The sequence below is a fragment of the Branchiostoma belcheri genome, unplaced genomic scaffold, assembly GCF_001625305.1.
Source record: "Branchiostoma belcheri isolate BF01 breed outbred unplaced genomic scaffold, Haploidv18h27 scaffold52, whole genome shotgun sequence".
Taxonomy (NCBI): domain Eukaryota; kingdom Metazoa; phylum Chordata; class Leptocardii; order Amphioxiformes; family Branchiostomatidae; genus Branchiostoma; species Branchiostoma belcheri.
Genome location: NW_017804154.1, coordinates 219031 through 232706, shown reverse-complemented (window position 1 = coordinate 232706; position 13676 = coordinate 219031). Strand labels below are relative to the sequence as shown.

Here is a 13676-nt window from a genome sequence, read left to right as displayed (position 1 = left end):
GGTGGAACAGCAGTTGTCGTCCTGTCCTGTTTTGGCGTTACGGGTTTCACGTCAATCTGACGATTTGCGGCACTGTCATGACTCTTTGGATATGGTCATAGTTAGAGGAAGCGGAATTTCTTGTTTGTTTTTTCTAGGAACAGGGCAAAATCAATGCGCGCGCGGACGTCATCCATAAAATTTACTTGGTGTGGCCTATTAAATGAGATAATCCCTTGTCAGGTTAACCACCGAATAAATACGCTCACTTGGTGGTTTATTCGGTGGTTATCGCACCTGACCAGAGATGATCTCACCATATACCCATCGGGGCAGGGCATTAACCCTTTATTATTTCACCCCTTGAGACATCTAGTTGATATTATCGTGTTTTTGTTAAACACAGAAGCAGCGCCCCCTGGCAGATATCGTGCAGAAAACAATTGACTTATCCAGACAGCCCACCGTGTGTCCTGCAGGGTGACTCGTACTGCGATCCATGGAATCATGAACAGCCACGGAGCACCTGAAGACAACAGAATTTTAATTAACGACCACGCAGATGTATCAGGTTATCGTTTGCTTCGCCACGTGTATTGGCACTTTTGAAAGCATCTACATAGTTCCTTGGTTGTTAGAGTTTAAGCTTTGATAGAACACAAGAAAGGAAATCACCATGAACTTCCAGTCGATCTCGTCGACTTACGTCAGATGTACTGCGCTAACTTTTTCGGAAGCGTGATGACGTCAAGAGTCAGTGGAGAAAATACGGAATCTACTAGTACCACCGCCACGAAAACGTCACCATCCTAGTACCATGTCCCGACGGAAACACCTAACACATCTGAGTACCATGTATTACCGGGAGTACCTATCCCTTCGCGAGTACCTATATCAGATACCCCATACCACCATGATGCGTACCTCTTCCATCCTAGCACCGGATGTACATACCCGTCTACAGTACCATGTACCAGTTGTACCTACCCCCATTATGTTGTACCAAAACAATTAGAATCAATCCATGTCTGCTGAAAGTACCTACCCCATCCCAGCACCATGTACCACCGGAAGTACTTCCGTTCGGAGAAGAAGCCTACGGCGATGAGGGAGTGCAGGAAGAGTCCCTCCACCAGCAGCCAGAAGTAGTTGGCAGCGATGAAGTAGTTGTACAAGGTCACAACGATCTTGCACCAAATCTGTAAAAGATTACTTTATCGTAAACATTCACACAGTCACCTTAATGATAGCTAAACCAATCATACAGATGATATATCTTAACCCTGTCTAGACCGGGAGGGAGTGCCCGCACCATCTTTGATGTCGGATAGCGTCTGAACGACTTGCGCTAGTAGTACCAAACTTGGTGACTTTTCCTAAGAATATAGGATTCGCAACAATTTCTTATCAATTTAATAAGTTAGTATTTTGTGTGTTGTTCTGGGAACCGTTTTATTGCAGGCATTCTTGCGAAATTCAGTCATTTTCGTTCCAACAAAAGACTTTTATGGGTTTTATGTCAAGCTACACATGCTTTCTAATATTAATAACATCTAATGCAAGTTTATGTAATTTTTATCATTGAAATACATAATTTATACTTATTTGATAACGTCATTTTTCAAAATATAAGATGGCGGACCACATTAAATCAGATATATACAGGTAATTTTCTTTAAAATTTCATCACTACTTCGATTCTTTTACAAAAAAGGTTCATATGAACGTCTTTAGTCAATTTGTCTGGTTGTTTGTTAATGTATTTTAGGGATTATCTTGAGAAAAAGTTTTTCAAAATTCAAGATTGACGATCAAAGATGACGGAAACCTTGAATATGCATGATGTCATTGTATGACTTCGCCGGGGCAACATAAGTCTCAGTAGATCCTAATATTCTATCATAAACAATTTTTGTAAAGGTTTTGTTGAATACCATCAATTTCTAAGAGAATAACCTATCTAGAGGGTTTGGGCCAATAAAATCATGACGTCATAATGATGTCATATTACGTCTTAACGATATCAAAGTTGTTTTTAGGATTTATTTTTACCACACCATCCCCGATGTGTAATTTGGTGGTGATACGATATACCGTACACAAGTTCTGGGGAGGGGGGCGAATGAGCACACCTCCCCCTTCCCCTCCACGGTCCCACGAAACCCCCAAAAAGCCTAGTCTAGATAGGGTTAAGCATTTTAATGTCATAAATACAACTGTCTATCTTATTATTACCTGTTTTAGTTAGCGTGATACATAAAAACCACCGACATTTAAAACAATAAACAGTATGATTTGTAATAGGTTTTCAAGATTTTACATTACAATTATAACATATTTGCTAGATATACTTCATGCGAATGAGAAGACTACCTTGTCCTCAAAGTCATTGTACGTCTGTTGTCCGATCCCCCCGAACAGCACGGCGTCTTTGATGAAGATAAACACCGCTCGGAGGATGAAGGACACAAACAGGTGCAGGTGGATGTAATTCCGGATACAGTGGAGTTTCCTGACAACGAAAAAAAAGATATAGGGACCTGAGCAGGTGTAGGTAGATGTTGTTCCGGATACAGTGGAGTTTCCTGACAACGAACAAAGATATAGGGACATGAGCACGTGTAGGTAGATGTAGTTCCGGATACAGTGGAGTTTTCTGACAACGAAAAAAAGATATAGGGACATGAGCAGGTGTAGGTAGATGTTGTTCCGGATACAGTGGAGTTTCCTGACAACGCACAAAGATATAGGGACATGAGCAGGTGTAGGTAGATGTAGTTCCGGATACAGTGGAGTTTCCTAACAACGCACAAAGATATAGGGACATGAGCAGGTGTAGGTAGATGTTGTTCCGGATACAGTGGAGTTTCCTGACAACGGAAAAAGATATAGGGACATGAGTAGGTGTAGGTAGATATAGTTCCGGATACAGTGGAGTTTCCTAACAACGCACAAAGATATAGGGACATGAGCAGGTGTAGGTAGAGGTAGTTACAGATGAAGCAGGTTTTTCTAAAAACAGACAAACTTTTAGGGACATGAGCAGGTGTAGGGCAAAGTTGTTCCGGAAACGTACAGTTGAGTTTCCTGGGAATGGAGAAAGAAATAATCACTTGAACACCTGAATGTGGATGTAGTACCGGATACAGTGGTGGTTCCTGAGAATGAACAAATCTATAGGGAAATGAGCAGGTACGGGTAGATGTAATTACAGATACAGTTGTGTTTCCCAAGAATAGACAAAGATGTAGGGACATGAGCAGGTGTAGGTAGATGTTGTTCCGGATACTGACTTGAACACTTGAATGTGGAATTTGTTCCGGATACTGTGGAGTTTCCTGAGAACGGAGAAAGGAATAATGACTTGAACACGTGAATTTTGTGTTGTTCCGGATACACTGGTGTTTTCTTAGAACGGAGAAAGATACAATGACAAGAACAGGTGCATGTGAAGAGATATATTAATTGATTAATAAAGGCACAGGTGTAAACAGGCGCAGGTGGATAAGTGTTGGATATGCAGTTTTTTTAGTTATTGGTTTGGCTGTTCATCACCATCATCACAGCCAGGGCAACCAAACTAACCAGTGGCTATTACAAAAGGGCTTGCCCAACTGACAAGACATGACAAAACATTACGGCAACATATAAGGTAGCTTAACCTCTACAATCTACAAAAATATTATTCTATGTAAACAAAAACTTGTTTACAAAGGAACCTTGCAGTTTTTTCTGGTGAATGGTAAATCCCACTGATTTTGATTCCCTTGCCCCAAACGCCAAACGTAAAACATATAAATGCAAAACATAAACATAAAAGAAAGGACATAAAACATGAAAGAAAGGGCACATCAACAACATGAACGGAATTTAGCACTACCTTTCATAGATATTTGACAGTGACAACAGCCAAGAAATTAAAACAGATTTGTTTTACATTTGCACACAAAATTATCTTATCATGACATCTTGTGTGTTTTTGTTATGTCATGGCTTTATGCATGTTTTGTACCTTAGATGACACCTGGTGGGATATGTCCTCGGGCACAACACTAATGGACATCCATTAGTGTTGTGCCCTCTGGGCTTTCTTAGATAAACATTATATCTCAAAGTCTCTGAAGTCTCAAAGCCAATTACGCGAACGAGTCCCAATTAACTTCATTGTATGTGTTTATAAATGTCGGGCATTTTGCTCTAGTGGTGCTTTGTAGTAAAACTTGTAATAATCATGTTTTTACGTGCATAATCAACGAGAAAATTTACTCAGACTTTTATACTTCATTATCATCATATTTGGGATTTAACTTATTTGCTTCAAGTTTTATTTGTAATTTGGTGAAAATATCCTATTTTTAAGTAACTGTATCTATGGCTTTTGTTCTCTAGAGTCGCTTCCTTGCAATTAAGTCTCAATAAGAAAAGCCGTGTTAAGTGCCTTTCCCAGGGCCGTAACGCTCGGGACTTCACACCCGGCACCTTTGGGTTCTGTGCCCAACACCCTACCCATCACGCCACACGGAGCCATGATCCGTTGCTATCAAATCCCACATAATACAAACATTCACCATGATGGTCTGACCCTAAGATCAGAAGTGATGTGAAGTGACTTGGTGCTTTTGGAACCGTAAATAATAATGAGATATGAAAACTAATGAACTGTAGGTATTTCCATCCCACGAAATACCAGAATGAACTTTCAGGATCATTTTAAGAGAGGAGTCGTCTGACTCTGGGGCCGAATTGCAGGCCTGGACTGTTAACTACTCCTGGACTGGACTGTTGTGGGGTCGTGTGGCGTAGCGGCAGAGTGCGCGACTCGGAACTGAGAGTCCCGGGTTCGAGTCCTGACATGCCACCGATCCCTTGCCCTTGGGAAAGGCACTTTACACGACTTTCCTCACTTCGCTCAGGTGAAAATAAGTATTGTCCTGTCATATCATGTATTTGTCCCCTGTGTTGGTGGCGGCATTAATATAAGTTGAAAAAACGTGAGTGTGCCGTCACCACGTCTGGTGATTACATGTTGGAATAAAACAAACCTACTCCGCTGGCAGGCAGACACGTGACGTTTTCAATGTCTGCTCTTGTAGTGGCGATATTTTTCATCACTTCGTCCATAATGGTCATGAATCAGTAGATGGGCTGACTCAGCAATGTTGCATCTCAAGTAATTTGCATAGCTATTCATTGTTGCCTATCATATTTTTACTTTCAATTTTTTACTGTTTTCCTCGGAGCAAGTTCCCTTCTGTAAAACCATATTTGTTTCTCACCATGAACAATGTTTTCGTTTACTTTTATGATTCTAATTTTATATCACTTTCTTGATAATGTTGCTGTGTTAAAGGTTCTTTACTTTGACCAGGTTAAATGTATTTTGGAGTAGCTTACCTGAATCTAATGATGATCCCCATAGCAACAGTGAGAGACGCCAGGGACAGGGAGTAGCCAACTGTGTAGATGATCTGCACAGTGTACAGGTCCGTCTGACACATACCATGCAAGGTATACGTTAGATTTTTAATATATGACATACCACTGTCAATGACATACCCGATAAAAGAAAAATGATACAAGATGGTCCATAATGGCTTAGCTAAGTACATTCCAATTAATCGTTTAAAAACAAATATACTACTGAAGTAATCATCCAAGTTACGATACCATGTCGGTAATGTATAGTGTGGAGAAATAAGAATGAAAGTTTATTGCAAATTCTTGCCCGGAGGCTAATTGCAAATTACAAAACATAAAAGAACAATGAAATAGAGTATAAAGTAACTAAAGTCTACATGATAAAGGTAGCTGTCTAGAACTAGAACTATGTCTAAAACTATGTCTGAAGGGTTTGACTTCTCTTCTGTAAACCATGGAAGACGTAATGTCCCACATTTTCCAAAATGTGTGGGCTTTGGGAAGTTAAGAGAATAATAGTTTTTTCTTGGTCTGTAATTTTAGAGAAATTGGGATAAATTGTAGAAGTTTGAATAGTCAATTCATTTCGAGCGTTGTTATGGAATGAACAGTTTGAAATAAAATGTATATGTCCATACCATGTCGGGCTCTTTGTGGATGTAGCACCTACTCGGGTAGTCTTCAGTAAGGTTAAGGCGGTTCATGTTCCAAGTTCCGTTCCCGCAGGTACGTTGGACAGTTCCTGTTAGCATCAAAGTTATATATCATGATACCTCTAAAACCTTATTCATACAAAAATTGTGCTCGTGATTATTTCGATAAGATGACAATAAATGGACATAAGAGATGATGTAGTCATATGCCATGAGAATTCTAAAGGTACATTGAAGAAGACATGACTTTTCTCCTTAGCTCAATGAGTAAGTGGATAATCAGTTTCAAGTTTGATTGGTATGAAATAAAATGTGTTCATTTCAAAGGTACACTAAACTGGTGGAGCATACTGGAATGGTTGAAGAAGGCGATGTGCTGAGGACAGGGTAACGTCACGACTTGACCAGGTGCAGCATTGGGCCAACAGGAACCGAGATAGTCAGGTCCGCCATGACAGTATCCTGTAACTGAAGAGCAGACAGCGTCGAATTACTCATTAATATAAGAGCAGCTTCCTGCTATACTTAACATGGGGTGGTTACATTTGTTCCACCGTTTAACTTACAGATTCCTGTTCACCGTGTACATGCTGTATACAGTGTGCTTCCTATTAATATTATGAACACGCGACACTAAAATTCCGGACAGATACTCTAATTCCTAGAGTATCTGTCACTTGCCTCTCCTCTCACTATTTTTTTCTTTCCTTCTCTTAAAAAAATGAGATCTGTAAAGTAATTTATGAAATACAAAGATAGCCACAAAGTAATGATGAGAAACACACATTACAGCCTAGGACATAACAGACTTTTGTTTGAGCTGATCCTGTAACCAGCTAGTTTGGGTGTCAGCCTTTTTGCTTTCGTCTTCTCCCGGGGATCCCCACTATTTGCTACCGGTATAGCGTACGGATAACATTCTAATGATTATTCAAAATCATCAATATTGATTTTTGCAAATAATGATGTACATATACATGCATAAAAGATTGTGCTAAGGTAAGATCGAATTAAATAATGGTTAGATAGGTAAGGTCTAGTTATATAATGGTAGCCGTGGGCGAGTAATGGTGACCATGGATGGGTAATAGTAGCCGTTTATGGGTAACGATAACCGTGGGTGGGTAATGGTAGCTGTGGGTGGGTAATGGTAGCTGTGGGTGGGTAATGGTGACCGTGGGTGGGTAATGGTAGCTGTGGGTGGGTAATGGTGACCGTGGGTGGGTAATGGTAGCCGTGGGTGGGTAATGGTAGCCGTGGGTGGGTAATGGTAGCCGTGGGTGGGTAATGGTGACCGTGGGTGGGTAATGGTGACCGTGGGTGGGTAATGGTGACCGTGGGTGGGTAATGGTGAACGTGGGTGGGTAATGACAGCCGTGGATGGTTATGGTCGCAGTGTGTGGGTACTAATGAGTGGGTAATGGTGACCACGTATAGGTAACTGTGACTTTGGATGGGTAATCAGCCGTGATTGGTAAATTAGTGGCCATGGACAAGTAATGGTGGCTGAGTAATGATGACCTTGGATGGGTGGATAATTGACGCTGCAATTACTGATGATTTACTCCTAACTTTTCTCTCCAACCAAGGGGAACAATAGAGAAACGTTATCCAGTCGCCCAGGCCTTTCACACATTTGACATGCACACAAACATAGAAAAACCAAAAAGCCGTATTTGACCCCAAATCAACCCGAATCAATGCAATTGATCGTACGGTAATGTTTACAGCACAGATGCATGGCTGTATGGATCATAAACTACACCCCTCTTTTATATTTGTTTGACATGTCCATTTCGATTCTTGACAGTGTTGGCAAAAGGTTGGAAGTCAGTCTGGAGAGAGATCAGCAGCCTGACATAGACGTTGAGATTGTCAGTGGTCGGGAGTAGCTTTGGAAACCTTTAGGACTCACGGGCAATAATGCTCCGGTTGTAAAACAGTTCTAAAATGGTTGGGACATGGTGGGCACGGACGGTAGGCTTGGCAAAAAACTTGTCTACCTGGTTCCACTTACCGCCGACGCTGGTCGGTTCTTTCGTCGTTGTGGGTTAATCAAAAATCATTGATTACTGTATGATCACACTTACTATTAGGCTGCACCGTTTCATTCAGTCTTCTAAAACAGGCATCTGTCTGGTCTTTGATCAGTGTCGCCAGCGTTAATTGGTCAATCTTTGGGGATGTGTTATCAATCTGTGGGAAGAAACATAGTTTGTAATAGAGCAAAGGATGCCTGATAGGTGAAATTGAACACACCCATCTCTTTCTAATCGATTGTGTATATCAAACAATTAAATACAGATGTACTATAACACAGCTGGTATTGTGTATCTGCACATTTTGTTTTTGTGGTGATAATCCCATCATCTATTATATACTTCCCCTGACATTGAAACAGGTCGGTATGATTTACAGTCGATTACAACGTAACGTACAATATCTATGTCATCAGTGACAATACTGGGAGAGACTTACTGGTTGAAATTTTAGTAAATAAATTAGGGACATGTTGGTAATTATTAGTCTTCAGTATTGTTTTCCTTCTCCGTCTGATTTGAAATTTAAAAAAGGCCAATAACCGGCCTTAAAGTAAAATATTTCTTATAAAATCAACTTGAGAAAACCTTTGCTCTTCTTATGATAGGGTAATAATGTCATTTACTGCCGAGTAAAAACAAACGAAAAACACGTGATTCTATTTTATCTTGATAATTTGGCTCTACTGTAGTCAAGTTGCAGGTTTAAACTACAAAACGTACCATTGCGATTAGTAGCCACAGTAAGTAGATTTTTAGCATATATGGCTTTTTGAGACAGAACTCGACTTGTTGACCACCAAATTTCCCAAATCAGGGGAAAATCAATGCGCGCATCCATAAAAATCACTTGCTGTGATCTTATTTACTTCTAAGAGAAGCTTCCACTTTCCTCCACCTATATGGGATGGGACTATGCATTATCAAGTCAACGAAGTGTTCAAAGTTCAACTTGTCTGGTCCAAGCTCTTCTTTTCTATTATTGCTAATTGATTCCATCTGCAGTTTCTCACTCTACACGGATACTTATCTTTGTCATAACTCGCTAGATTACACTAGAGATTTGAAAATATTTACAGATGTACATTACATGCAACTTTACACTTCGGGTTTATTTTTGGCTATGTTCGCGTCTAAATATATTGAAAACGTTACAAAGACGTTTCCGATAGATAATACTCGACTAGAGCAGAGTTCTACAGTGATAGATGGAACTATGGGTTTGTGACTTTATCTGATTAAAAGTAATTTTCTCGTTCCCGTCACCCGAGACCATACATCCTTAACTTCATTACAAAAGTTAAGTCCAAAGCAAATCAAGACGTTTTGGATACTGCCATGCAATATACCATGTAATCTAATAATGCTTTTCATTGGCGTGTTGCAGTTATTTTAAGGCTTATCCAGAGGTTTATCTGCAGGTTGGTTTTTAGTCAGGCTGTGTGACGCCGTACAAGTCTGACGCACACGTACATGCATAGCCGGTATTATGAGATCAGCAATCACCAGAGCGTTCTAACGGTAAGTGAACATTTGTATTCCTTGAATATCACAATGAACCTTACATGTTTTACGTGTTGTAGGACGCAAAGTCACGAGTATTGTTTTGAAAGCAGAGTAGTTACGTTTACCATGGAAGTTTTGGCTTCGGTGCCGTTTACGTGAGTGGGAAGGTATCGGAGGGAAAAGAACAGGTTCAATTATGGACTACCTATGACACTGCAGCAGAACACCAACTCAAGAACCGGCATATTGTAACTTGACTCAAACCTTCATTGTCCACACCAAGCGATTCATATCCGACTTAACATTAGAAATGTCTACAAAAATCACTTAATCTTATACTGATACGTTATTACATGTTATCCTATTCATTTGCTGATTTCTTATTTGTAATTTTGTTTTGTTATTACCTCCATTAAAAATGGAGGTATTAGTTTTGGTGTGTCTGTGAGTGTGTGTCTGTCTGTGTGTGTGTGTTTCCGCACATTTTTAGTCAGCATAACTTCATAACGCCTTTATGGATTGTGATGATATTTGGTATGTTGGTAGGTCATAGGAAGGCAAAGATTTAATATGGGCTTCCAGGTGACTGATCTTGGTACTGCAGCAGAACTTCCGGTTTTTGTATCTTTTGTCCTAAACATGCTATGGTCTTGGATTTTTTGTGACAGATAGCTTTTCGTGTTAGAATATGTGGTGTTTGTTTTGCCCCCGTAGCAGCTTGTTCTGGAACTGCAGTCCAGAAAGGAACAACATATCTTAATCATTTTTGGTATGTAGGTAGCTAATAGAGACATGTACATTTCAAAATGCAAATCATGAAATTTGTATAATTATGTAAGTTATGAGGAAATTATGTAATTACAGTGCTTTACGTAATAATACTTTCATACATGTAATGCATGTTATCTATGGCAGGTGGAACATCATCAGATATCAATTATGCAAATAATGACCTAATTTGCATAATGAATGTAAAACGTCTATGATTTATCAATGTTCAATGATGGGAATTTTATACCTTGTGACATGCGTAGGTTACTTAAAGCTTAACATCACTTTGCATATATTATGTTGATATAGATGTCATTTGCATAATAAATGAGGACATGTTAAAATGAAACATTGCCAAAGTTTCACACACAAAGTATTGTAATTTCAGTGTAGAAAACCATCAAGTAAAATAAACTAAAGTAAAATAAACTAATGTAATTATAATAAATCAGATACAATAAATCATTTACATAAAGTCTACAATATTTCATGGAGGTATGAGATCTCCGAATTCTTGTTTGTTACTGTATTTGTCGGTGGTGTGACTAAAATTAGCGATCTGCTAGAGTTTTCGATTCTGTTTTGTTCCGTTCTGTGAATGAGTGAGTGTGTAAGGTAGATAAAGTGATACCATTAGTAGATTACAGTTAGAAAAATCGGTATCTAATATGCATAATTAATGACGAAACCCATTAGGCTCATTCTCATCAAAATGTTAAGAATGGTGATTTTAGGGTGGAAAAATCGATGAACTGTTTTTTCAGGCAAACCTACCTTATCTTTTAGGAAAACACCTCAATTAATGATTGCCACAAAATGACAGCTTAATTGTCATAGGAAGTTACCGAAAATTTAGGGACTTTAATAAGATGTATTAAAACAATGCAATTTTTTGTGCAGCAAAAACACGGGAACATTAAAATGAACCGTGTGTATTATAAAGCTTGTATTCATGGCATCACCTCAAAAGCCATATTTTGGACGTCAGTATCTATGGAAGTACCTCTGTAGTACATTATACACTGGGACATACATACGTATCGAAGACATGAAGATAGCTAAGCAATAGCTAAGCTATGTTGGCTTTGGAAGCAAAATCTCAAAGAAGGGTAGAACATTTGAGTCTGATGACGACATTGAGGGTTACTTTCTTTCGATGCATATGTTTTCCACTTTATTTCCAATGATTTTGTTTATGGTGCACAGGAAAATGAAATTTGATCCCTTATTATGTCTTTTTCGCTGCAGGTGTAACCTCCGTTACGGACTTTTTTCTCTAAAAAGATCTATAGTTTTTAGCTTCATCTTTAAGGAGAAAGAGAGCATAAGTACGGGCATTTAAAAACTGGGTAACTTTTATATACCTAGTGAAGTAACTATCATGCAAGGTAATAAACAACGGTAACGGATGTTACAGTCATTACTGTAAAACATTTTGTTCAGCAAGGGTGGCTACAAATGACAGCAAACACTCCTTTCTTCTTCTCTTAGAAACCTATAAAATTTGCAAAAAGTTATCAAAATGGCAATTTCGTGTCTTATTTGTGGCTCTATCTAAACTGCACGGCCGTCTTACTTGAGCGGTAACGGAGGTTACAGAAATTGGCGACAGGTATGAACCACCTCGCACGACGTACAAGAATAGTGACAGGAGCGATCTGACTTGATCAGTGAAAGGCCTTGGCTATCCGGTTTCAACAGCCACCAAACTATTGCCGTAATTAAATTGCTGCGTTTTAGACTGCTGTTTAAATTTTTCATTCTTTCTTAGGCGACAGCTGCTTGTTGTCAGCTAAAGTTGGGGGTCGAGTGTGGATTAACGGGGAGAACACTGCGAATCTGAAGCCACTCTATCCGATCAGTCACACGGACCGTAAAGTGAAACATCTAAAAAGTAGACTGTTGAAGCACTAACTCGTACATCTTATGTTATATCATGAAAGTTCATCTGTGTTGGTAGTAATCATAGCAAAAGTTTGAACGTTATTCCAACACACAATTGTACACGGATCAAATTTTCAGCGACCACTGTCGCCTTCATCAGGATAATTAATGACCAATCACTTCACAACGTGATCTCGCGAGAATTACGGTTGCTTAAGTGATCAATTGCTTACGTCACGTATCAGTAAAATCTCATGTGAATAAGGTCACGTGATTGTAAACCGTATTTCTCGCGAGATCACGAAGTCATTAGTCATTAATTATCCTGATGAAGGCGACAGTGGTCGCTGAAAATTTGATCCCTGTACAATTGTGTGTTGGAATAAAGTTCAACCTTTTACTATCTTATGTTATATACTGTGCTAAGAAACACACATACTTGGGAAGGCGTTGTTTCCAGGATTGTTTTCCTGTAAACGTTAATTGTCATAAAACAGCAATTTTTGATGTCATCAGGTAAACTGTCCGATGCACTAGTGAACTGTTTTTGTCCTATCTGATTTGCGCCATCCTTTCAATACTGTACTGAGATGGAAGGCTGTCCTAGGCTGCCCTGTATCAGTTGTCTTGTATATGATAAAGATGATTTAAACCACCAAATCATCTGGTGAAAGAATGAGGTCGTGGATTTATTGTTGTCTAAGTAAGAACAGTGATTTTGGTACAAGAGTTTAACTATGTACCTCAACTTCTTATTATCATGACCATTATAACTCAAAAAAACCGTCATACATGTATATATTACTTGACAATATATATCATGGCAATTTGACGGGTATTCTGAATGATAATGGATATACCTGAATCGCAAATGGTCTTTAGGGCAAATAAAGTCATTGTGAAGGTCGTGATTACAAAGGCTCAGTTTTATTTTAACCCTATAAGCGCCAGTTGTTCGGAAGCTATCTGACATCACATTTGGCGCGGGCACCCCCCCCCCCGTCTAGATAGGGTTAACAAACATATCTACTATATACACCGACTTCTCGTATCCATGAAGATTAGGTAGCTTAGGAATTTGTAAGTAATGACTGCGTTACTTGTGTGGCCAGTACATTACGGAGTATACAATGTGACATTTAAGCTTCATCAAAAACACCGCATGAGCCAACTCTATAAAACAACAACGCCACTGGCTGATTTTGATCCTTTCGGTAGCGTAGTTATATATATGCTCTACCCCGCGGGAAATGGTCTTTGATGTGTACGTAGGTCAGGATTACTATCAGCGTCATTCCAGGCATTTATTCACTATTACGAGAGAAAATTCCAGAGTGAAAGTAATAAACTTACTGCGTGAGTTGAATTATAAACGTATAAATAGAGAGTCAATAGAGGTGTAATTAACTCTACGTGCATTTTAGTT

General features: G+C 39.2%; 1 protein-coding gene across 1 annotated transcript in view; it reads right to left on the bottom strand.

Moving 5' to 3' along the window:
• Positions 1-13676, bottom strand: part of LOC109480690 (vasoactive intestinal polypeptide receptor 1-like) — a 29616-nt gene that overhangs the window by 5307 nt on the left and 10633 nt on the right. Inside the window, exons 2-8 of the mRNA XM_019782922.1 lie at positions 8141-8246; positions 6402-6518; positions 6036-6139; positions 5374-5468; positions 2353-2491; positions 1025-1178; positions 445-505 (exon numbers count right to left, since the gene is read on the bottom strand). Coding sequence (XP_019638481.1) covers positions 445-505; positions 1025-1178; positions 2353-2491; positions 5374-5468; positions 6036-6139; positions 6402-6518; positions 8141-8246 — 776 coding nt within the window. The remainder of the gene's footprint in view (positions 1-444; positions 506-1024; positions 1179-2352; positions 2492-5373; positions 5469-6035; positions 6140-6401; positions 6519-8140; positions 8247-13676) is intronic.